This window comes from Osmerus mordax, chromosome 18 (assembly GCF_038355195.1).
Source record: "Osmerus mordax isolate fOsmMor3 chromosome 18, fOsmMor3.pri, whole genome shotgun sequence".
NCBI classification, from domain to species: Eukaryota; Metazoa; Chordata; class Actinopteri; order Osmeriformes; family Osmeridae; genus Osmerus; species Osmerus mordax.
In genome coordinates, this window is record NC_090067.1 from 3,705,492 (window position 1) to 3,730,661 (window position 25,170).

The 25,170-nt window shown below is 48.5% G+C and overlaps 3 protein-coding genes across 3 annotated transcripts; 1 reads left to right on the top strand and 2 right to left on the bottom strand.

Moving 5' to 3' along the window:
- Nucleotides 1-6,842: 6,842 nt before the first annotated feature.
- Nucleotides 6,843-10,346, bottom strand: fam210aa (family with sequence similarity 210 member Aa). The gene is made up of 4 exons (XM_067255874.1): nucleotides 10,245-10,346; nucleotides 9,442-9,851; nucleotides 8,718-8,829; nucleotides 6,843-7,750 (listed from the first exon to the last, which is right to left on the bottom strand). Exons 2-4 carry the CDS (start codon nucleotides 9,813-9,815, stop codon nucleotides 7,424-7,426), a joined length of 813 nt encoding a protein of 270 aa, XP_067111975.1. The 5' UTR covers nucleotides 9,816-9,851; nucleotides 10,245-10,346; the 3' UTR covers nucleotides 6,843-7,423.
- Nucleotides 10,347-10,583: 237 nt separating this feature from the next.
- zgc:63863 (uncharacterized protein LOC393372 homolog) lies at nucleotides 10,584-17,249 on the top strand. The gene is made up of 8 exons (XM_067255697.1): nucleotides 10,584-10,727; nucleotides 11,666-11,851; nucleotides 12,114-12,194; nucleotides 12,279-12,465; nucleotides 12,940-13,041; nucleotides 13,262-13,403; nucleotides 13,741-13,925; nucleotides 15,137-17,249. The coding sequence occupies exons 1-8, from the start codon at nucleotides 10,658-10,660 to the stop codon at nucleotides 15,387-15,389; spliced, it is 1,206 nt and encodes a 401-aa protein (XP_067111798.1). The 5' UTR covers nucleotides 10,584-10,657; the 3' UTR covers nucleotides 15,390-17,249.
- Nucleotides 17,250-22,656: 5,407 nt separating this feature from the next.
- Nucleotides 22,657-24,890, bottom strand: LOC136962464 (transcriptional repressor scratch 1-like). The gene is made up of 2 exons (XM_067256249.1): nucleotides 24,773-24,890; nucleotides 22,657-23,387 (listed from the first exon to the last, which is right to left on the bottom strand). Exons 1-2 carry the CDS (start codon nucleotides 24,888-24,890, stop codon nucleotides 22,657-22,659), a joined length of 849 nt encoding a protein of 282 aa, XP_067112350.1.
- Nucleotides 24,891-25,170: the final 280 nt, after the last annotated feature.

Genomic DNA, 25,170 nt, shown 5'->3' on the forward strand with positions numbered 1-25,170 from the left:
CCCCTCCCTCCCTGCCTCCACCCCTGCCTCCACCCCTCCCTCCCTGCCTCCATCCCTCCTCCACCCGTCTCTTTTGGGAAACAGCAAAGGCAGAGAGAGAGAGGCATGACATGCTGGACACAGACACGTTTATCAGTTGACACACACACACCACACACACTCACACATACACGCACACACACTCACAGACCACACACACACACACCACTCACACGCACACACACAGATACATCACACACTCACACACACACACACCACAGATGTTGCGGTCCTTAATCTAAGTGGAGCACATGGGGCCACACTTGTCTGAAAGCGGGACCAGACAACCATTAAGTAGGCGTAAGATGTACGAGATCTGTGTGCGTGTGTGTGGTCGTTATTGATCTGTTGAAGTGTTTAGGGATGTGTGTAGCATGTCTGTGGGCTTGACCTTACACACATCTGGGGAGACAGGAAAGACACAGGAACAAATAGCTCAATAAAGGACGAGATTAGTACAGCCTTGTTGTCAACTCAATTGTGAAAACAAGCAGCACTTACTCTTCTGTCCCCTACTCTACTCTGCTTTACTCTGCTTTACTCTGCTCTACTCTCTTCTAATTTACTCTACAGTATTCTACTCTAGTCTACATTTATCTGCTCTACTCTCTTCTAATTTACTCTACAGTATTCTACTCTAGTCTACATTATCTGCTCTACTCTCTTCTATTTACTCTACAGTATTCTACTCTAGTCTACATTTATCTGCTCTACTCTTTCTAATTTACTCCACAGTATTCTACTCTAGTCTACATTAATCTGCTCTACTGTACTGTACTTTACCGTGCTCAACGTCCAGTAACCACCAGCTCCATCCCCGGCCCACAATGCAGCGTCTGAGCAGCCTCCACGGCCCACCTGCAGACCCGCAGGTGAACGCGACAGACCGGGGCAGTCACACTCGCCTCCACTGACGGAGGTCCGTGATGACGGCCCTGTTCCGATCTCCTCTACAGGGTTCTACTCCAGCCTCCAGTGCTCTGCTCCACTGCGGTCTACTCTTTATTCAAATCCAAACCCTGTTTCTCCTCTCCTCCGCGGTCACACCAGCGCCACCTGCAGGTGGAGGGGGCACATGCTGCAGTGTCCAGAGGAGGGAGGGAGGACAGGCGTAAAGATGTGATGCCCACTTCGATGCAGCAAGTTTATGCACATGATTTACTGAACAGTTCTTGTCATTACAGGTAGGTGCTGTGTAGGCAGGGAGGGGGGGGAGGGGGGGGAGGGCAAGGGGAGACAAGGAGAGAAGACCTAGAGGGCAGGGCTAGCTGCCCTAACAATTTGTCACACTCGGATGAGCCTCGTTAAACTATTCTTAAGACTCGTTAAGAGGTTATTAAGAGTCGTTAAGAGATAATTAAGACTCGTTAAGAGATTATTAAGTCTCGTTATGGGATTATTAGGAAATATGTCTGTGTCTGTGATGGCGTGGGCCTGAATGTTTTAGTGTATGTGTATTTGTGTGTGTTAGTATGAGTGTGTGCGTGAGTCTGTGTGTTTGGGTGTGTGTTATTGTGAGTGTGTGTGCACATGTGTGTGTTTGTGTGTGTTTGCATGGGTGTGTGTGTCTACTCTGCTCTGCTCTACTCTGCCCTGCTCTACTGTACACACACAACATGCTCTGCTCATTACATACAGTGAGTAGCAAACTTAATATCTCAAATAATATGAAATATCCCCTCTATTTAGTGTAGCACAACCCCCATGAGGCATAAACACACACACACACCCTAATCCAATCACCATCACAGTGAATCTAAAGGTCCACTAATTAGGTCAAGAAAATCATGCACAGATGACCTTTCTAACTCCTTTCCTTTACACTCTACACAGACAGACACACACACACACACAAAGTATGTGCGTACATATTTCACATAATAAATTAGATACAACTTGTGTGTGTGTGTTTGTGTATAAGTGAGTGAGAGAGCGAGCGAGATTGGGGGGGAAGAAATAGAGGAAAAATAGAGAGAGAGGGAGAGAGAGAGAGAGAGAGAGAGAGAGGGAGAGGGAGAGGGAGAGAGAGGGAGGGAGGGAGGGAGGGAAAGAGAGAGAGAGGCAGAACAAGAAGGAAACGGAGAGGGAGCCTTTCTCGTTTGTCCATACGCCATATGTGCTACAGTTGTTTCGTTCACCATTGTCCTTTATAATGGTTCTCTACCCGGTATAGCAATTACTTTCTCATTTGTCCATTGGCCATAAGGGCATTGGAATGGGAAAGCTGCCAGTCAGCATACACCCGACACGTAGCTAACCTTTGTTATACACCCCAGGTTATCATTTGGGCCGTAACAATTGGTATTTCATTGCTGGTACAGGAATTATTGTCAGTGCGGTACAGGGAGGCCCACCCTCCTTGTTTCCTGTCAAAGACTCTCTTCACATCGTTGCAGAAGGACGAGAGAGGAGCCAAACTGCTTGAGGACATCCCAGATGTTGATCTGTGTGTAAAGCTGAATCAGGATTATTGGAAATGTTCTTCCATTGGATTATCATCTATGATTGTCTTCAAATGACCATTCCAATATGTTATATTTGTCTGTACAATATGTTACATATAATAATAAATAATAATACATTATTGACTGGATGATGTAAGGAATAAATCAGTGTCCAGGTTGTGGTGATCACTGGTAATTCTGTTATGCCACTGGCAGACTATCTGATGGAAGCAGTTTGAAGAATCTCTCCGCTTTGAATGACCAGAATCAGATACTTGAGGACATGCTAACGTTCCGAGTAGTTCACGGTAGTTCAAAGGAACGTTTGCTAAGTGTACTATTATGATGCAGAGGAAAGGTCAAGACCATTTCTGTGCTTGGCCTTCCTCAATCACTGCTTGGCAGCAAGGCTGCAAACATCCTGAAAGAAACCAGTGATTGTAGCAGCTGCTCAAATCTGGGAATGAGAATGCTGCCTGCACGTGCCTGCACTGTGGACTGTAAACTTGGAATGAAACTCACCAATAAGCCTCTCAACCGAGCATTAGGTGCATAAGGAAATCGTGTTTTTCTGGATGGATGTTCGGATTCCTTTGGTATGTCTCATGAGTAGAAGCGTGACGGTTTGTTTCTTTCAAAAAAATATTTTGATTCAGAGAGGGATAAAAAAAAAAGTCGGAGATCATCCAACAGCTTTTCGCTCCATCCTCTGTTGCAGTCATCAACAAGTCATCTCACAGAAAACACCACGGATGAGCTGTTTCCAGGAAAATGGTCAGAGACAGAAATCAGCAAGAGATCGGACGAGAACAAGGTTGCAACCTTCTGGACGGACTTCTGACAGGACGCAGAAGGTGGGCATAGCGTTCTGTTTAACGTGATTTGAAGCCACTGGATGCGGTGGACACGGACTGAGGGCTTTCTTGCTCATATTTCATTTCTCTGTTAACTCACCATGATGTGTACATATGTTTTGTGTTTATTGCCAGTCACTGTTTCTTGTTTGAATTATATGCAATTACTTAAAGCCTTTTCTACTCTTTTATGCCTGTCATTAGAGTAGTAGCCATAGATGTACATGTGGTGCAGATCTTTTTTCATCATCTAACTGAGGAAACGGAGACCACAGCACTGCAGAATGTGCTAGCATCTGCGATAGGGAGTATTGGGCAGTATTCTTCCTGATTTGACCTGGTTTTTCTGGATGGAACACCCCCAAAGGTCGGCAAGTACCTGAATTCTTCCCAGGGCTGGTGCTATCTCGGGAGTCAGATGGCTGAGTGGTTAGGGAATCGGGCTAGTAATCAGAAGGTTGCTAGTTCAATTCCCGGCTATGCCAACCAAATGATGCTGTGTTCACCCAACTTGCCTCGGGGGGAATGTCCCTGTACTTACTGTAAGTCGCTCTGGATAAGAGCGTCTGCTAAATGACTAAATGTAAATGTAAATCTCGGCGTGGTGATTTCCCCCCCAAAATTCCCATGGAGGCCACATACTGATGTTGCATGTCTGGCCTCCTATTGAGGCTTTGTTGGAGCGATGCAAAACGTTTGACCGCTCGCTCTCGGTTGTTAGGCAAGCATTTCTGGAGACTCCTCTGTCCATCATCTTCACGAAGACCTCGTCTTCAACTGAAGGGGACAGGTTGTTGTCATGTTCGGTGTGACCGAACACGTTTTGTCCCAACATCGCTTTCCGCTGCCTAACTGGATTTGATATGCCTCCCTCCCTCCCTCTCTCTCCCTCTCTCTCTTTCTTTCTCCCGCCATGCTCAATCTTTTCTTCGATATGTTTGATACGTAGGTTAAGCCTGTGCAGGGTCGCAGGAGTGAGGGCCGGCCATGGTCGAGCACAGTTGTTCTGAAGGTGTTGACTGTTGGCTTGTGCGCGTCTCCCAAGCAGACTTCTCCAACTGACGCCCAGCCTTGGTCCAGGCTTTGGGCAAAGGGGGTGTTGAGAGGGTCGTTGCCTTGTTCCCATACCTTGTGATGTGTCTCTGCAGAGCAGCACAAGGATGTCAGCAGTAGTAGCTCAACCTCTGAGAGGTGCTCCGCTAACTCGGCAAGACGTAGATTGTGTAGTCCCGCATTCGGCAGTTGGCGTTTTGGACTGACTGTTAGGCATAACGTTGCACGCGATGAGTAACGGGAGAAGGGTTGTGACATTTCCGTTGAGTGACTCAACCACGAAGTGTTCAGCTTTTCGGACGGATGTTTACGTTGTACCAGGACACGTTCTCAGATGGTATGAATATGGTTCACCCTTGACGTTGAACAGCTTGAACAAACTAGAAACTGGTGTGTATTTGTGTTTTTGTGTATGTGTCGTATCAGCTACTGGATGCCTGAATTCAGATCAATAAAGTACGTATCTATGTGCCTTAATGGCGACCGGTTGCTTTGGTCGTCCAGGCCAGAGGCCTTAATAGCTTTGTCCGGTTCACCTTTGCGGTATATTTTCGCAAGGCAAATCTTAGAACAGGATGGGCTGATTTGTCTTGTCTTGTGCCATGTACTGCAGTGCAGCTCCAGTTGTCGACAGCTTCAATGTCATAGCTTTCTTCCCCTTTCCCTGCCGTCGTGTGGTGAAGTTGAGGGGGCCCTGGCTTGAGGTGCAGGTCCCCGGGATGCAGAGCAGAGTTGTGATAAGTGCAAATATACCCCAACGGTGCACTCTGTACACTTCACTTCAGTTGCACTATCCTTAGCTTAGTGAGTGGTTGAGCTACAATGTTTAAAGCAGAGTCCCTTTTGTGTTTGAGAAAGGCCTTTCCGTCCTCCGGATATTTGGCTCTGAAAGCTCAGCATCGCTCGAGGCGACGTGGCTGGCTATGCATTGGACATCGAGTTCCCTCAGGTTTGAGTGTTCCTTTCCTGAAACCTTTGGGAAATCTTCAAGTCGTTGGAAGAGTCTTTTAGTATTTCAGGTGCCGCATAGCAATCCTGGAGACGTTCCCAGGCCCTTTTGGAGTCCCATGACTGGATTTCCGACGTGCACTGACCACTGACTTGATCAATTCCATTTCCTTTCTGAAGCCCAGCTTTTGAGTGGGCCATGACTGCCAAGCACGATCGTTTTCAAGCTTATCATCAAATTGCTATAAACTCCAGCTCACGAAGTTGAGACGAGCTAAGTACTGCTCCATATGTCTGATTGAGGGCGCACCGTGGTTGGCTGCCGACCCCGGGAATAGAAGGATTGTGCAGAAGTCGATGTGACTCATTTCCAAATTACTCAAGATTGGTCAAATTCTTTGTGTGTGGCCTGACTTTCTACTTTGATTGCCTGTGGTACATACACATAGCGAAAGTTGTCTGATGTTTTATATTAGGTTCTCATTAGAGTTGGGTTTATTGACGTGATGGGACACACAGACGTGGTCGATGGTGAAACAAAGTACGGCAATCGATACGAAAAAGTGAGGCGAAGCCTCGCCAACTAAACCCAAGATCCAAACATATATTAATCTCTTCCGCTGTCAACTCGTAGCTTGGGCCACCTGGTGTTCTTGTTAGTTGTAAGTGCGATGACGGTTGTACTTTCTGTCTTTGGCCCTCAAACTGTCACCGAATAACAAGTAGGTGCTGACATAAGGACTCCAGTAAAACTGTACACTCTCTACTCCCAGCCTCCGCTTCGCCTAAAATATTTGTGACAGGAAGAACAGTTCTTGCATGGGCCCTACGGCAGTCACAATATCTAGAGGTTCGGTGTACCTGTATTCCTTCGAGACAGCGCAGGACATGCAAATATCGACAACGTTGTCAGGGTTTTCAGTAATAATTAAGGGTTGGTGGCAGGTTGTAAAAAAGATTCAAAGTTACAATTAACGCACAAATCACAAGTGTTGAGTGTAGAAGCGTTTTGAGCTGTGAAGTAATGACTGTGTATCAGTGTTTCAGAGGTGTGCGTGGGTTTAAGTGTTTCAGTGGTGTGGACCTACAGATTTTCCAAGTGTATGTGCTTGTGTGTTTTGTCATTTTGCCCTAAACGGCCTCTCCTAAACCTGATGGTCTGCACTGCTTCTCACAGCTCCTCGTGCCTCACTAATCCCCATTTTCATTGTCAATACATTGCAACTTGCCTCCGCACATGTGAATTCCCCATGTGACTCCGGTAGATGAGGTGGACACACACAGACACACATACAGCTGGTAATGTAGCCCAAGGACAGTATCTGGCTTAATTCCTTATTTATCCCTGCGCTTGTTAAGTTCTCCCCTCTCCTCGTCCTCCCATCCTCCCCACTTCCTCTCCTGTTTCTCTTCCAATATTCTCCTCTTCCTCCCCCCATCCACCATCTCCCTCTGGTGACAGCCTAAGGAACAACAGTATCAGAAGATCACCATGGAGACAGTCTCAGTTATTTTGTCTTTATTTCAGAGATATAGGAGGGCTCATCAATCAACACATTTCCATGGTTACAGTTACCAAGGAACTGTCACCCGGTGACCAGCCTCTCTGGATTAGAGGAAGGACGGAAGCAGCAGGTGTCGTTGTGTGCGAGTGTGTGTGATTGTGTGTTGGTGTGCGCGTGTTAGGGGTCAGGGTGTGTGTGTGTGTGTGAGAGAGAGAGAGTGTGTGTGTGTGTTAGAGACAAGTTGCAAGGCGACTGTGAAGACAGCATTGGGGAGGAAAAAACTCCTTACAAACACACAGTTGCTATCCTTGATAACATGAGCTTCCACAGATACAATGAGACTTCTGCAGTGACGATAGCAACACGTGGACCACAACAGGACTAACCCTGACCCCTAACCTTGAACCTAACAGAGTGAAGTAACACTCCGTTTATGCATCAGTCATCTGTTCAGCTGCCATGTTTCCATGCCAACAGGTGAGACGGGAGGAGTCAGGGGAGCAGGGTGGAGCGTTTCCAAGCAACAATGTCTGTGTTCTGATCCAGCTCCTGTCACAGGGTCGTATTCCGCATATCTCCTCTACTCCTTATTTTTCCTGAAGGAGTCCTTGGTCTCCTCCATCTTGTCATGTATTCTATCCTTGGTTTCCTCCATCTTGTCATGAAGTCTATCCTTGGTCTCCAGCAGTTTGCCAGTGAACTTATCCTTGGTCTCCTCCATCTTGTCATGAAGTCTCTCCTTGGTCTCCTCCATCTTGTCTTGTAGTCTCTCTTTGGTCTCCTCCATCTTGTCCTGTATGTACTCCTTCACAGGGGGGGGTGTGGATAGGTAGCCGTGCTGGCGCAGGTACTTGACTGACAAGGACGTCCCTCCCAGTGTGACGGTGTAGCGCGCTGGCGTGGCGATCTGGAGACAGTGGATTGGGTTAGAAAAGAACTATCAGTTGGAACTTGCTAGAACCCGCTGGAACCAACTATTACCAGTTAGCAGGGCTCTTCATTAACTTTTTTCACCATCCTACCAGAACTGTCCCAAAATATAACCTAAGTCATCCCAAAAGGCATGTTGACAATCCAACATTTTTAATCTTATTCATATATTTGCCTAACGTACTAAAGTGCAGTGGGCCAACGTGAGTTAAAAAAATGTGATTTGTAGAATATACATGATATGCTAATAGGACATATGACAAAGCTAGACTCCCAAAGCTAACCAGCACCTTACAATACGAACCGTTTCTATACATCTATGATACGAACCAGCATCTTAACCCTTGTGTTATCTTCGGGTCATTCTGACCCATCAGTCATTGTGACCCACCGTCGTATTGCGACAACTTTACCTCATACAAAAACAAAGTGAAGCATTTTCTTTTAACTGTCGGGCTGTCTCAGACCCCCCACATTGGAATGGTTAAAGGAAAAAAAAAAATATTTGTTTTTGTATTGGGTAAAATTGGGTAAACACAACGATGGTTCGTTATGAACCTTTGGGTCATGTGACCCGAAGGCAGCACGAGGGTTAAGACAGAAGAAAATAACCTGAGGCTAAGGAAGACTTTCACGAGTCTAGCTGGGTATACACTGGAGCTAACATTATTTAGTACAAGGTGGGTGTGTGTGTGTGTTTGTGTACATGTCCTCAAGCAGGTTTAATAAGAAATGTGTGTGCTTCGCAAAACCTGCAGTCAGTTTCATTTTCATAGCCGTTCCTTCGAACTTTAGAAGTTTTATTCCCTCCCCCAACTCTCATACCAAAATGTATTTACATTTTTCCCAATGTTTTCACTGGCCACGGGACAACGAGGGGCCCTTAAGCTTGAGCCCTGAGCTATAACCCACTAGAATACTCTAGAACCAGTCAGTAAGCTCACCTTGTACATGGCGTAAGCAGTCAGTGCACAGCCACTCTGGGAGTTTTCCAGAAGCTTCACCAGCCTCTCAGGAAACCCGATGTACTCAAGGTAGGGAACCACGTTCACACCCCTGGACACATATGCACAGTGTGAGACGGTGATGACGTGAGGGTGCGGAGATAAGGAGGTGAGAGGATGAGGAGGGTGGAGGTGAGAGGGTGAGAGAGTGAGATGAGGAGGTTGAGATGGGGAGAAGTTGAGAAGGTGAGAGGATGATGAGATGAAATAGTAAGGGAGGTAAGAGGGTGAGGGGATGAGGAGGTGAGAGGGTGAGGAGGTAGAAGGGGCCAAGGGGAGGGTGACGAGAGGGTGAGGAAGCAGAGGAAGTGGGAGGGTGAGGATGTCACTAATCCATGGAGCAACCAGACAGCTATGTAGGCCAGCAGGTGTGACTGAGAGAAAATCTAGGACTCAAACAACAGATTAGGACTTCAGAGAATCTCCATTAATAGAGGGCTTTGTTTCACGCCTTGCCAAAAAGTGTGTGTGTGTATGTTTCTGGGGCATATGTTTCATTATACATGGGACATGTCCCACCCACCTTTTGAAAACGGCAAATCTGTCCCCCCTACTTTTTATTAAGAAAATTATATTTAATGGCCGCATAGCATCAATTGTTAAAAATGCTGTCCCACCCACATTTGAAAACAAACATAGGCCCCTGGTGTGTGTGCGACCTTACTTCATTGCTGCATAGTAGAATGTTCCGATCCACACTGATGACGTTAGCAGGTGCACCGGGACCATAACCTTCCCGTACTGCTTCAGTGTTCTCTTGAACCGCTGCACTAAGCCTACCGAGTGGTCCTGCAAGGGGTCCGCCTCTTCGGGGCTTTGGACGGCCGCCTGCCCGTCTTCAGGGGCCGTCTTCTGGGGCCCTGCCGACGGCGAAGTCCATGCAGCCGCGGATATCCTCACCCAGCGAGGTTCGCTAAGCGCAAGGTGGGATCCAGTTTGCGGCGCGACGGTAGGAGACTGACGGGCAGCCGAGCCCGAAAGCACAGACCGCAGGACAGACACCTGCCGCCACACACCTCGATTAACGAGCCTCTGCATGTTTCGTTTCTTGTCCACCGCTGCCTAGTTCACTATCTGGTCAGAACCAAACATCACAAACATCTGTAAAGCACAGAAAACTTCCTGTCTAAACTATCTGTGGCTGCATCTATAGGCTAACTCGGCTAGCTTTGAGCCCACGTTTGATCAAACCTCTGCAAGGCTAAGTAGCTATTTAAGAAGCTAATACCAAGCACCGTTGGCGGAGTACTGTAGCTACACTACACGCAATTTCCATCACTTTATTTGACCTACCTAGTTGTCCTACCTACCTAGTGCCATGCAGAAAGCATGTAACATAAAGCTAGCTTGCTAACGCTAGTTACTTTAGTGAGCAAGACAAGCTTGTAAATAACTTTTATGATTTGACACTTCAAGAACGCCATCTTCAAAACTTTGACATGCAGCTACACAGCCCACGGTACTTACCTGTCAGTGAGACATGGTGTTATGGTCTTTCAGACGAGGGTCATGAACGGTTGCTGGAATTTGGCCATGTCCCTTCTGTCATTCAGAACTTCCTTGCATGGCATGACGCACAATGTGTTTGCACGGCGCCGTAAGGAACTATGGGAAATGTAGTGATGTTTTCTTCTTCTTTGGCGGTTTATAATCGAGGTGGGAGTGTGCTCCGGCACGATAGGTGGCGCTGTAGCATCGCAACTGTTTTTTGTCTATCATATGTTGCTACAACTCCACAGAACAAGAGAAATCAGCCGGCCGCTTCCAGTGACAGGCGGAACATAATGTTGACCACCACGTAAACGGATGTTTCCACCGTCAACGTAAATGTATGATGCAGTAGCAGATCGGTGTCGGTAATGTTGTCGGTGTAACGGGACATGAGGAAGTTAAAAAAACACAAGTCGAGCACAGATGGCCGGGTGAATGGACACGCTTCAAGACACGGAGGTAGTTTTCCCAACGCGGAAGGGTTTAGAATAAATCCGGATACACGTAAAACCGCCTGTCAGTCAGTGTGGACAATTTGTTACATAAAACAGCTGGTTTGATAAGATAAAGATAGCCGGTTAGAAAGGGTAGCTATTCTGGTGGACAGACAGCTGCTACGTGGATCGGAGTTGAGTCTGTGTCAAACCTGCGGAGGCTCTGTCTCTTAGGAGCAGATGTTGTGTTCCAGCAAATAGTGTGCTGTAGTTTGTAACTGCACGCGGTGTTTACCCAGACGCTTTGATTTTCTTCGGGATGGTGAATTGCATTGAATAAGTTAGGGTTATATTAGGGCCATTATGAAATCTTCAAGAAATTGAGATGTCACTATGCTCTAGCCTAGGGGTTGTGTGATCTAGGAGCTGAGGGTTTTGGAAGGGGTTGTGTTCTAGAAGGGGTTCTCTGTCCCCCCCCACACACATCCCTTGTGGTGTGGGGGGTTTGAGTTGTCAGCACCTGCCTGGTCGTCGGTCAGCCAACGCTGGACCTGGTCGCGAGTCTCCCGGTCCTGTCCTACATCTATAAAGTTGAACAATGGATTTTGGTGTTTTAAAAACCCACCGACACTGTATGACTATGTTTAGCCTGTGTTCTGCTCCTCTCTCTCACCAACCGTCTCTGGAGGAGGGGATCCCTCTCTGAATTGCTCCTCCCAAGGTTTCTTCCATTTTTCTCCTGTTGAGAGTTTTTTGGGAGTTTTTCCTTTCTTCCTTGAGGGTTTAGGTTGGTTGAGGGGCAGTTCTATGGGCATATGTGAAGCCCTCTGTGACATGCTTGCGTGTAAAAAGGGCTACACAAATACATTTGATTTGATTTGATTCTGCGTTTTAGTTGCTGAGGAGTTTAGTGTTCTAGAAGGAATTGTGGGTTTTAGACGCTGATGATTGATGTGTTTGCAGAGCCGGAGTCGTGGAGGAGACAGAAGCTGTGTGAGATCCAGCAGGCTCTGGACAGCGACCCGGTGGACATTGAGACCCTGAGGACTGCTGCCGCCTCTGAGGGAGGTCTCCTAAATGATGATATCAGGAGGAAAGTGTGGCCCAAGCTGCTCAATGTCAATATCTACAGCCTGCCCCCCAAACCTGGTGAGACACACAAACTCACACACTCACACACACATATACCAACACGCACACAAGCTCACTCTCACACTGACACATACACACACCCCCAAACTCATATAATCACACACACACCCGCACACACACAGAAGCACACACACACACATGATAACCCCTATCATCACCTAACCCTGTGGTAATGTGTCACATTGCTAATGTTGTTGTGCAGGCTGGGAGGTGATGTGGAATCAAGGACTGAAACATGTTTGTTGTTGTTGTTGTGCAGGCCGGGAGGTGAGGCAGAACCACAAGGACTACAACCAGGTTGTGATGGACGTGCGCCGCTCGCTCAGACGCTTCCCCAAAGGTCAGGGGTCACGTGCTGCGTTCTCATCCTATGTTTTCGATGGTTCTCTACGTTGTTCTTCACACGTCCTCCTGTGTTCTGCAGGCATGCGTGCTGAGGAGCGTGCGGTTCTCCAGGAGCAGCTGGTGGACATCATCCTGGACGTTCTCCTCAGGAACCCGCCGCTCTACTACTACCAGGGCTTCCACGACATCGCCGTCACCTTCCTACTGGTGGTCGGCGAGCGGATGGCCATACCCATGGTGGAGACACTGTCCAATCACCACCTCCGGTACTACGTCTCCTATTGGCTCACAGAGAACAACAGCATCTGAGCTGAAGGACATAACCACCCCATTCAGCCCACTGCTGATCAACCATGTATTTACATTTAGTCATTTAGCAGACGCTCTTATCTTAGCCAGAGCGACTTACAGTAAGTACAGGGACATTCTCCCCAAGGCAAGTAGGGTGAAGTGCCTTGCCCAAGGACACAACGTCATTTTTGCACGGCCGGGAATCGAACCAACAACATTCTGATTAATAGCCCGACTCCCTAACCGCTCAGCCATCTGACTCCGTATTTGTCATATCGCCTAACCCTACTACTTGACCAACCCGTACCTAAGATATCCACATAACTAACCCATACGGAAGATAATGACATAACTAACCCATACCTAAAATATCCACCTAACAAACCCACACTTAAGATATTCACATAACTAACCTCTTGTCCTGGCCGCCCCTCTCTTCTCCTCACCAGGGACTTCATGGATCCTACCATGGACAGCACCAAACACATCCTCAACTATCTGATGCCTCTCCTGGAGCAGGTGAACCCAGAGCTGCACACCTTCATGACCCGGTACTGGTAACACACACGCACACACATACTCTCTCACAGGCAGAGCTGTAACTTTTAGGACCATTTCTTCTCAGCGTCTACATCCGTAGCTTTGTCGTGTCCTGTCATTCCTCGTCCCACCAGCAGAGGACAGTACAACATGAATGTTCATCCTGTAATACAGTATACAAACTGAGTTAGTCCATGACTTGATGATGATGGTGGTGGTGATGTGTTGCAGGGCTGAAGTGGGCACCATCTTCGCTCTGAGCTGGCTGATCACATGGTACGGCCACGTCCTATCAGAGTTCAGACACGTGCTGCGTCTCTACGACTTCTTCCTGGCCTCTCACCCTCTCATGGCCATCTACTTTGCTGCCACGGTAATGCCTCTCTTCCTTCTCTTCCCTCTTCCTCACTACTCCTATGCTCCGCCTCTCTCCTCCTTTTCTCTTCTCTCCTCCTCTCCTCCCCCTCCTCCACTCTCTTTCTCATCTTTTCATACCTTCTCCTCTCTCCTCCTCCTGTCTCCTCCTCTTCTCCCCTCCTCCTCCTCCTCCTCCTCACCTCCTCCTCCTCCTCCTCCTCCCCTCCTCCTCCTTATCCCCTCCTCCTCCTCCCCTCCTCTCATCCCCTCCTCCTCATCCCCTCCTCCTCATCCCCTCCTCATCCCCTCATCCCCTCCTCCCCTCCTCATCCCCTCCTCCTCGTCTCCTCCAGATTGTGCTACATCGTCAGGAGGAGGTGCTGGAGTCAGAGTGTGACATGGCGATGGTGCACCATCTCCTGTCCCAGATCCCTCAGGACCTGCCCTACCAGCTCCTGATTGGACGAGCTCAGAGCCTCTTCAACCAATACCCTCCCTCCTTACTGGCCCAGCGCGCTGCGCTGCAGTCTCGCAACAGGTGAGAACCTGAGCGTGAGTTAGCCACACCCACCATGATCCCACCCTCCTTACCTCACCCACCCTAACCCCCAACTTAACCCCATCCCAAATACACCACCCTAACCCCACCCACCATAACCCCAACCTTAACCCCACTCACCTGAACCAAACTCTGACCCCTGACCCCACCCACCCTGATCCCACCCCATCTTATATTACAGATGGCCAGCAGGGGGGGCTGGGGTTTAGGAAACGTGCAGCAGCCAAACTCTGTGTGTGTGTGTGTGTGTGTGTGTGTGTGTGTGTGTGCGTAATGCAGTAAAAGGCTGTGTGGGCCCCTTGTGTGGGGCAGCTAGCCAGTTAACAGACCCCCAGCCGGGGGATAGAAGCACAAAGTTGGCTACACACACACACTCTCTCACTCACTCACTCTCTCACACACACACACACACATTCACAACACCTCCCCCTCTCCCTCCGGGCCAGCAGATGCTTAGAGGGAGGGGGTGGTGTGTGTGTGTGTGTGTGTGTGTGTGTGTGTGTGTGTGAGAGAGAGAAAGAGAGAGTGGTATTAATGTTGGTTGCCCCATGTTGTCACTGCTGTATTGTTCTGTACAAACACTCTGCATGTTGGCATAGTTAGAGCTCAGTGGTAGATCTGGACTGCAAATCTAGAGGTCATGGGCTCAAATCATTCATTCATTGAGCAGACTTTTTCACAAAGCGAGGGTGCTACAGCAGAACGTCAAGCATCAGAGGTGTGTAGTTCTACCAGTATTGCAGTGGTCAGAGTCAAGGAACGGTCTGTATTACCAGGCCCAGTGCAAAGTCACCACATCTCAGCTCCCAGGCCCAGTGCAAAGTCACCACATCTCAGCTACCAGGCACAGTGCAAAGTCACCACATCTCAGCTACCAGACACAGTGCAAAGTCACCACATCTCAGCTCCCAGGCCCAGTGCAAAGTCACCACATCTCAGCTACCAGGCCCAGTGCAAAGTCACCACATCTCAACTACCAGACACAGTGCAAAGTCACCACATCTCAGCTACCAGGCCCAGTGCAAAGTCACCACATCTCAGCCACCAGGCATGGTGAAAAAATAATATTGCAGTGCAGTAATAACATGACAGAATGGTCTGCAACAGTATAACGAGACCGGACAGTTACCCTGTAACATAAGAGACTTGCCTAAAGGCCTAACCCTTATGCCCCCTCCCCCCCTCCCCAGCATCACCATCGGATCCTACCAGGCGTTCCAGAGGAGCCGGCAGCTCCAGAGACCAGACCGGGTGCTGCGGGGGAGGGGGGGCGGGGGGCCGGGCGGGGGACTGCAGGGGGCCAGAGGGCCAGAGGCGGGGGGCAGCCAGCTGGTGGTGAGGATGGCAGTGTGGGGCATCTCTGCCACCCTGGGGGCTGCAGCCTTGGCCGTGGCCCACACCGCCCTGAACTGGTCACCTGACTTCCTCATGCAGCTGTTCTGATGAAGCCTCCTTTCCTCCTCCTCAGCTCTCTTCCTTGCCCCCTCTCCCCCTCTACCCCTTCTCTTCCTGGGAGGTAAAGACTTCCTCATCATGCTGCTGTGATGAAGATGGACCTGGAGCCAGCCCCCCCCCCCCGTGGTTTTGGGCATGATGATGTCCTACTGGCCATTGGCATGGTGAGGACCTACTGGCTGTGGTCAGGCGAAGGACCAGGTGCCAGGTTCTGATTGGACAGCCCTCGCTGCTGTGATCCCACTGCCCAATCAGACAGCCTTCATAAGGCCTGCAGCTGTAGTCACTGTTCACTGACAGTTATGGTAGGTCAGGAAGGTCCTCCATTTACAAAAGAACCAACAGAAGGTTCTGGAACGTTGGGACGATGTTCTAGACCAACACGTGTTCTCTACACAACCATATTGGTGTGCAGGGGATTCTTCATCATAGCCAGCCAGGCAAGTCCAGCATAAAAGAACAATCTATATTTCAGTCTCGAACGTCATATCCTAGGGTGTGGGGAAGGCTAATGTGAAGCTGTCTGGGCACTGTGCTCAGTAAAACAAGACACGCAGCTTGCTCGCTCACGTCTCCTCTCACAGCATCACAGCTTCAGGATCACAATAAGTCGGGAACACGCCGTCAAAAGAACACGTCGAGGCCCTCTGTACTGCAGAGTCCTGTGTCTTGTACCCTGCTCTAGGGACGGGAAGATTCACCGATTCGCATCGCTGCACAGGCACGGAAGTTCACAATGCGATTGGCCCAAATGTAAAAAGTGTGCACCAAATACAATTTGGCCGCAGCTGTAGGTGCATCATTTCCAATCGTATTTATTTATATTCAGTTAGTAGTGGAGGCCTTGTGCCATTTATTTAGAAAGGTGATCAGGACGATGAATATGCTTTGCCACTATGAAGTGCACAGGCAGCACGACTAACCCAAGGACTCTCCACTGGTTATTTCTCTTGTTCATCTAGAAACGTTACCACAGCTTTCTGCTCGACGCTGAGGCAGCCTACCTGCTGAAAGTCAAACACGTCTGTCTGCTGCCTGTAGCTCTGACACAAAGTACTATGTTTCTTAAGTTAACCCTGAATATTTGTTGACTGAGTGAGGTGTAACTAGAGACCTAGCTTTAAAGAAGGACTGGCTTAAGGCGAGGGACAGACCTGGTTTTATAAGAGATTTTGACTTTTTTTGCACTTTGGACAAAGGACTTGTGAAAAGGCCTGTTTGTGGAAGGGGCAAATGTTTTTTAGAACCAAAAAATTAATATAAAAAAGTACTGAGTTGTAGTACTAGAGAAATTAATATGTAATGGTAAAAAAGGGCATTTATCTATTTTTTTATTTGCTGTAAGAAATACAATCAAACTATCATGCTGTACCATATTGAATTGCATGGCATCTTATTATCACATCATATTGAGTTAAGTCGCATTGTGTTGAAATCATGTTGTGTCAAACGGCACTGCATTGTAATAAGGGGGAAATCCTATCGCATTAGGTAGTTGCTTCATATGTACATTTAATGTATCGCATCGGTGGCAATGCATGGAGATGGTTATTGTATGGGCCTTAGTGATGGAGCTGCACATCCCATCTGCCCTGCCGTGTCGTCACTAACCAGGGTGGTGCTCCACCCTACACTGTTACCCCCCTCCTACACCAGCCATATCTCACCTGTCACCTTAAAACCATGTACGTCTGAAACTCTCATTCATTTAGTCCCAACACAATCACTTTACACTTCATTCACTACATTTCGGTGATTTGGGGAATTTCATTTGCCAAAGCTGAATGTTATGGAATACATACGTATGTTCTGACTTGATTCTGTTGTACTGCTTTGAGAATAAAGATATCATGTGTTTATGTCTGATTTATATGAAATATGATTCAGGTCTGGCGAGGGATTACAGTGTATTCATTTATGTAGTGACCACTTAGTGAGTCGGGAGTACAACGGTACTTAGGAATGATTTGCTGGACCTGATGCTAGTTTCCTCCAGGATCACAATGACTATTATTGAGAGACTTGTTGGTTAGTTATAATGGATTTAAATTCTTGTACTCGCTGTGAAATATTTTACTGTTGATTCCTTTTCTACAGGTACACTCTTGCACTTTTTGAGGTTCATATTGTTTAATTGTAACTTGTCTAACTACATGCTCTTATGGTTCTTCCCTTTGGCACTTATTTGGTTTTTCACAATGTATGCTTCATGTTTTGGCTGCCCGCAATGTTTGGGGCTATCTCGTTGTTATACAGACCAGGTTGGGGATAGCTTCTAAATTTTGTGCGAAAATATTTTAAAGACATGAAGCTATACAGTTCCTTTGTGAGTCTATAAACACAATGATTGATGGTGTTATTAGCTGCGATGCAAGGGGCACCAGCAAAATTCATGCATAGGACACCGGTGTTTATGCGAGAGCGTGTGTTTGTAACCGTGGTTACAGCGGATCTCCAGAGGGATAACAGCATGTTCCGAGGGTCGCCTAATGTTTCCAATGGAGTGACCTCCCCCCCCCCCACGACCCCACCATCTTTTCAGACTACCAGACCCCAGCAAACTGCAAACACTCCACACAAACACACACACACACGGATACCCACCGACCAAACAGATATAAACACATGTTTATTGACAGCAATTATGTGTTTGGCGAGGAGAGGAAAGAGGGAGATTAGGGGAGAGGAAGAGAGGAGAGAAAAGAGGAGGAAGAAAGGGTGAGAAGAATCAGAGGACCCCCCACCCCGGCTCTCTGACGGGAATCTCAACATCAATGTGTGAAACTCAATTTGGGTCCATAATTGGTTTCAATGGATATCTAAGAGGCCGAGACATCGGAATATCATTACCCCCCCCCCCCCCCCCCACCTCTGGCTCACCCCCAGCCCCCCCCCCCCCCCCCCCATTTTAGCCCAAGTACCCCCCCCCCCCCCCCCCGGGCCACCCCAGGCCAGCTAAAGGCTGTTTCACACCTGGTTGGGTTCCTATTAGCAACTGCTCCCCACTCTGACGGGACCCATTCATTTAGATTCATTTAGATTGATCTCCTCCCTTCGATCTTCCCTCTCGCTTTCCTTCTCTCTCTGTCCTTCTCTCCATCTTTCCACTCACCCCACTCTCCTGTCACATGTAGAGAAACACCACACATAGTCTCACCCCACTCTCCTGTCACATGTAGAGAAACACCACACATAGTCTCACCCCACTCTCCTGTCACATGTAGAGAAACACCACACATAGTCTCACCCCACTCTCCTGTCACATGTAGAGAAACACCACACATAGTCTCACCCCACTCTCCTGTCACATGTAGAGAAACACCACACATTGTGCACAAACACATGCAACTACTTAGGTAAACACACTCATACAACCCCCCCCCCACACACACACACACACACTCATGCTTACACACACATACAGGTTTTAACATATACCTTATTTCAAACAAGCCAAGCCCAGGGACATGCCAAGTGTGTGTATGTGTGTGTGAGAAGGTCATGTGAGTGTCTTTAACTAACAGACCACTGCTTTCTCAGCTTTTGGGAGAAGAAGAGAGGAGAGAGAGGGAGTCTGGTAGATTGATTCTCCCTTCCTCGGTAGAATCATGTGTTCACACACAAACATAAACTCTCTCACACGCACACGAACATACACACTCACACGTACGCACACACCCTCACACACAAAAAATACACTCACTCACACGGGTAATTGCATCACGCTAACACATCCAAGAACGTAAACATACTGGATGATGCACCTTTCCACTTAGAGCTGTGTCCACTGCAGGAGTGTGTGTGTGTGCCTGTGTGTGTGTGTGTGTGTGTGTGTGTGTGTGTGTGTGTGTGTGTGTGTGTGTGTGTGTGTGTGTGTGTGTGTGTGTGTGTGTGTGTGTGAACAGAGCAGATGAATGTTCCAGAACAGTTGCATCTGCACACTACCAAATTACACATCTGTTTGGCTTCCCACAACGACAAGGCCACTGCATCACCAAGCTTATTAGAGCAACGTCCTTATTGATACACACACACCTCATTCGGCTCTCCACAGTGGCCAGTCAGCAGTTTGGGTCCCAGGTGGCCCTGCACTGGAGACCTCAACACTAAGCTGCCCTGGTGAGGCGGGTGTGCGTGTAATGGTATGTGTGTCTCTATGCGTGTCTGGTGTGGATGTGTGTGTGTCTGTATGCTGTGTGTGGTCTGTCTGTGGTTGGTGGGGTGTTTGTGTGTGTGTGTATGTGTGTATGAAGGTGTGTGTGATGGTTTGTGTGTGCGTGGTGCGTGGCATGTGTTTGTGATGTGTGTTTGATGGTATGTGGGATGCGTGTGTGTTTGATGGTATATGGGGTGTTTGATGGTGTGGGGTGTGTGTGTGATGATGTGTGGTGTGTGTGTGATGGTGTGTGGTGTGTGTGTGATGGTGTGTTGTGTGTGTGTGTGATGATGTGTGGTGTGTGTTTGTGTCGCAGCTCCAGAGGCACCAGTTGACATGATGTAAAGCAGAGTGAGACCTAGTATATGTATTTTTCAACAGCTTTGTGGCAGCATGGAGGAATATGTGCAGTGTGTGTAAGAGTGTGTGTCTCTGAGAATGAGTGTATGCGTAAGCATGCAGATGTCAACTGTTGGTTCCAATTTATCAGTGTCTTCCATGGGACTCTGATAAAGGTCAATATTCCTCCTCCACATTCCTCCCCTCCCCTATTCTCCTATCCCCTCTTCTCTTCTCCTCCATCTTCTCTTTTCTCCTCTCCTGTCTCTCTCCACTCCACTTCTCTACTCTCCTCCTCCCCTCTTCTCCTCTCCTTTCCTGAGGAGAGGAGAAGGATGTCTGTAGGTACAGATGTAGGTAGATAGAGAGGTATGTACTGTAGATAGTGAGGTCTGAAGTCAGAGAAGTCTGTAGGGTAGAGTTCTGCACTGCAGATAGAAAAGTCTGTACTATAGCTAGATAGGTATGTACTGTAGATGTAGAGGTCTGTAGATTGAGCGGTCTGTCGGTAGAGATGTCTACAGGTAGATAACGGTCTGTACTGTATATACAGAGCTCTGAACTGCAGATAGAGATGTCTGTTGGTAGAGAAGTCTGTAGATAGGGAGGTCTGTAGGTAGAGATGTCTATAGATAGGTCTGTACAGTCGGTAGAAAGATCTGTAGGGATGAAGGACATAGTCCTTTTAACTGCTGTTAAATTATGCACATCCTGGTCTGCCTGCCAAACTGCTGTTGCTTTAAATGAGACAATCTGGGTCAGTACACACACACACATACACACGCACACACACAGATTCACGTACATAGTCACACACACACATCCACACTCTCACAAACATACACACACACACACACGACATACACATAAACAAACAGGTAAGCAGAATAGCTCTTTAAAGTATTTAATTAGAAGTGGTACCTTGTGCTTTACAGTGTTCAAATAACGGGCAGAAAAAAACTGCCTGCAGAAAGAAGATTTAATTAATAAGATTCTTACAGTAACAGTTCATAGAAACATTAGATTCCAAAGAATGATTCTACATACAGGAGTCTTCACTGAGATAAAGGTACAGATACTCTAACCCTCCCTGACTCTAGAGCTGCCTGAACACAGGAAGTACTTCAAGATGGACATTCCCATGGTTACAATGTGGTCATGTGATGTCCTGGGGATGTTGAGGAAACACCTTCCTGTACTGGGGCAAGGTTGCCATGGAAAAATCTAATTCTGTAAGTGGCTTTGGAGCTCGTTTTTCTGCACTTTAGAACCTCCCAGCCCGAACCCTGGAACCTTCTAGAACCTCCCTGTCAGATGGTTCTGTCCAGCAGCAGATGTTTTGCTCCTAGATCTTAACGAGGCAGGCAGTGCAGACCCATGTTCTCCCCCAGGAGCAATATATGAAGGAGGAGACTGGTCCCGTTGTTACCCATGAGCCATTGCATGTTTTGTGGAAGTAAATTGCTCATGGACAGTGACTGTGGCCCAGCTATGGATAACTGAATGTGTTACAGGGGATGGCAAGATTGCTTCAATTTGGCCTCTAAATGGATTGACGCCTATATAGCTGGTTGTCATAATGTAAAATGTCACTGGATTAAAGATACTTATAATGAAATGTGTGACAACTTGTATTTTTACAATCATTAGCATATTTTGCATTGCATTGTATTGACGTTGTCTCAACGTTGATATATTCAACCTAGCAGCCCACCCCTTCCTAACTCCAGGCCCTTCCTAACTCTAGGCCCTTCCTAACTCTAGGCCCTTCCTAACTCTAGGCCCTTCTTCCTGACATTAGAGAAATGCTGCTCCACTGCATTGATCCCTGGATTAAATGATGTTACAAATGTTACAGGTAGAACTTCTGTGTCCCCATGCGTCATTGCTCTACTTTTCTGGGACAGGAATGTTGCACAAGTAGAGATGCTATCTACAGCTTGGTAAAAGTCCATAACTCCATAAAATTGGCATAGTTTTCATTATTACTGTGGGGTTTTATATGCATGCATACAGTAGGTTTATAAAAGCAAACTAAAAAGGAAGATATAGTTTAAAAAAGGGCAAATACTTTGGCATACTCTGACAAAGGCAAGAAAAATAACAAAGTGCAAATACTTTTTCTACAAAACCGTAAAAAATAATTTCTAAAATAAATACATTGATGAATGGAAATTAATAAATAGTTTAACCTCAATGCTGAGCAGTGTGGTTGTTAGAAGCGATTCTACCCGGGTGATGTTCAGGTGTACATGTGATGAATGAGCCGGGTGTGACTGACGTGTTCTCAGTGTCCTCAGGGAGGCTGACAAACTCTGGTTCCTCCAGGTTAGAACCTGCAGTATGAGATGGTTGGTTCCTCCAGGTTAGAACCTGCAGTATGAGATGGTTGGTTCCTGCAGGTTAGAACCTGCAGTATGAGATGGTGGGGGGCCTCCAGGTTCCACTAGGTTCGTCCCTGCAGTATGAGATGGTGGGTTCCTCCAGGTTAGAACCTGCAGTGTGAGATGGTGGGTTCCTCCAGGTTAGAACCTGCAGTGTGAGATGGTGGGTTCCTCCAGGTTAGAACCTGCAGTGTGAGACGGTGGGCATCATCATTCATCCTGGTCCATGCTGCCCAGAGGTTCTTAGTGCTGCTGACATGAAGAGGGGAAAGATGGGGGACAAGGGAGGGGAAGGGAGGGAGGAAGAGAGGGAGGGAGGAGAGGAGGAAAGCGGAGAGGTGAACAGGAGGATAAAGAGGAGAAGAGGGAGACTGGGTCAGTCACCGAGGGAACTGAGTGGGGAAAAGGAGGGGGAGGAGGGGGAGGAGGGGGGAGAGAAGGAGCTCTTGAGACAGGCCGACTCGTAGTGCTTGGTCAGGTAGGACTTGAGGGCGAAGGTCTTGTGGCACCGCTTACACTTGTACATCTTGAGGGCCGAGTGCGTCTGCATGTGGGCGCGCAGGTTGGAGCGGTCGGCGAACGTCTTGCCACAGCGGGCGCAGCAGAAGGGCTTCTCCCCCGTGTGGGACCTGCTGTGGCCCTGCAGCAGCCAGGGCCGGCTGAAGGCCTTGCCGCACACCTGGCACCTGTGCTGGAGGTCGTGGGTGAGCAGGTGCATGGAGAGGGCGGGCATGGAGACGTACACCTTGCCACAGGTGGGGCATCGCTTGGCCAGCTGGCTGTCGGCGCTGCGGTGCGTCTGCTTGTGGCGGCTCAGGTTGGAGGACGTGGCGTAGCTCCGCCCACATTCTCCGCAGGTGTGCCTCTGAGCGCCGGCGGCGGCCCGCCGTTGCCGCGAGCGACCGTCCCTGATGAGGAAGGAGTCCAGGCCGTAGCTGTCGGTAACGGATGACCGGTGGCCGTGGTCGGTGCCGGACGAGGTCTCGGAGGCGGGGCTGTCAGGGGGCTCGGAGTCGCCGTGGAGACGGGCGTAGAGGGGGGAGGTGATTGCAGTGACGACATGGTTGTTCTCTCCATCATACTCGGGCAGGTACTCACTGATGTAGCCTGGAGAGGGGGAGGGGGAGAGATGGAGAGGGGGATGGAGAAGGGGTATAGGGTTTGAGAAAGGCGGGGGGAGAGGGAGGGAGGGGGAGGGAGGGAGGGAGGGAGGGAGGGAGGGAGGGAGGGAGGGAGGGAGGGAGGGAGGGAGGGAGGGAGGGAGGGAGGGAGGGAGGGAGGGAGGGAGGGAGGGAGGGAGGGAGGGAGGGAGGGAGGGAGGGAGGGAGACATGGGTTAGATTTGATTGTAAAGAGCTGTTCTCATTATCAACATTATCATCACTATCATCATTATCATCACTATCACCAGCACCATCATCCTCATAATTATCTTCACCATCATCATCATCACCATCATCACTATCATCATCATCATTGTCACCATAGCAGTAACTGTAGTAACTGTTTTTAAAGTTGTTTTTTCATGATTTTATTATGCTCTGGTGATTATTATTTCACTAGATTACTAGATAAAGGGTGTACTGACTTGGTGCTGCCTCTCGTGCCCAGGACGCTCTCAATGAGCTCTCAAATAAAATTAACCATCACCTTCATCATCACTATCATCACCACCACGATCATCACCATTATCATCATCCTCAGTAGCAGAAGATGTGAACCTCTCTCTCCTCTGTGCGGCGATAGGTATTACGTTTGTTCCCGTCAACGCTGCTAACCCGTTTATCCCCGATCACTAGGCGCGAGCTGCACCCGCCAGGCAGCGTGCCTTAAATAGGTCGATGCAGAACAAATACTCCAGTGCGACTCCACGGGCCGAGATGAGAGGAACCATGAATATTCTATAAACGCACTTCCGGACAAAACAGTCTTGGTTATGCAAGTGAGAGCGCGCGCTGTCTGTTTTATAGAGCGTGTGTAATGTCTGGAAACGAACTATCTCTCCCCCTCTCTCGTGTTACTCATTTTGTGTGTGTGTGTGTGTGTGTGTGTGTGTGTGTGTGTGTGTGTGTGTGTGTGTGTGTGTGTGTGTGTGTGTGTGTGTGTGTGTGTGTGTGTGTGTGTGTGTGTGAGTGTGTGTGTTGAGCGGCGTATTGTAAAATATCAAATAATGTAAATAAAATCAACATAACATCAAAGACCTCACATATGATTGTTTTTTTTAATCATCTAGCGCTCTTGTCTGTGTGTTTAACCTTGTGCGTGCGCTCAGGGAAACGTGCTGAGTGGACAGAAGAGCCGCGTGTCTGCCAGCTGACCATGTCCCGGGGCTCTGTCAAGCTTCCAGAGCAATGAGCAACCAGCCGGCTTTATCAGCCCGGAGCCGTCCGCCTGCACGAAACCAACCGCCGTGACAGTCACGAGCTGTGGTCCTCAACATCACATTTAGCCTGTTTCGGTAACGGTTAACGGTTAAGGTGGGTCAGGGTTTACCTTTCTCGTGAAAACGTAGGCTGAGGTTGGCGGCTCGCGACCGGACATAGGGGCCCTCAAGATCGGCAGATGAGAAATCATCTAGTTTCACCTTCTTCACGAGGAAGGAGCGAGGCATGGTTCTACCGGGGCTCCCGTATCTCTCCTCATGCGTGGCGACAGACGGGCGGTGCAGCGGTATCTCCTCTGGCGCGCAGGATGCTCAAATGCCGGCACAGTCCGGGAGGATGTTGAGCTGTTCCGCTCTCTCAGCGTTCCGCTAAAACAGGAATGCAACTCCAGCACCGGACAGCTCCCCAGTATAGCGCAAGCACCTCTCACTCTCCCCTCACGTGCCGTTTGACCGCAAGGCGGCTTTTACCTTCAATTTCCGGCTCAAAACACTGTTTTGAGGTCCC

Bases quoted from the DNA above. Each gene is read 5' to 3' on its own strand.
- fam210aa (XM_067255874.1), bottom strand. From the start codon at position 9,815: ATGCAGAGGCTCGTTAATCGAGGTGTGTGGCGGCAGGTGTCTGTCCTG. The intron at 8,830-9,441 runs GTAAGGTCGCAC...ATATGTGTCCAG, and splicing joins TTCTACTATGCAGCAATGAA to GGGTGTGAACGTGGTTCCCT. The intron at 7,751-8,717 runs GTGAGCTTACTG...CACTGTCTCCAG, and splicing joins CTGCTTACGCCATGTACAAG to ATCGCCACGCCAGCGCGCTA.
- zgc:63863 (XM_067255697.1), top strand. From the start codon at position 10,658: ATGAGGAAGTTAAAAAAACACAAGTCGAGCACAGATGGCCGGGTGAAT. The intron at 12,466-12,939 runs GTACTACGTCTC...TCTCCTCACCAG, and splicing joins CTGTCCAATCACCACCTCCG to GGACTTCATGGATCCTACCA. The intron at 13,404-13,740 runs GTAATGCCTCTC...CGTCTCCTCCAG, and splicing joins CCATCTACTTTGCTGCCACG to ATTGTGCTACATCGTCAGGA.
- LOC136962464 (XM_067256249.1), bottom strand. From the start codon at position 24,890: ATGCCTCGCTCCTTCCTCGTGAAGAAGGTGAAACTAGATGATTTCTCA. The intron at 23,388-24,772 runs GTAAACCCTGAC...CCCCCTCTCCAG, and splicing joins CCTACGTTTTCACGAGAAAG to GCTACATCAGTGAGTACCTG.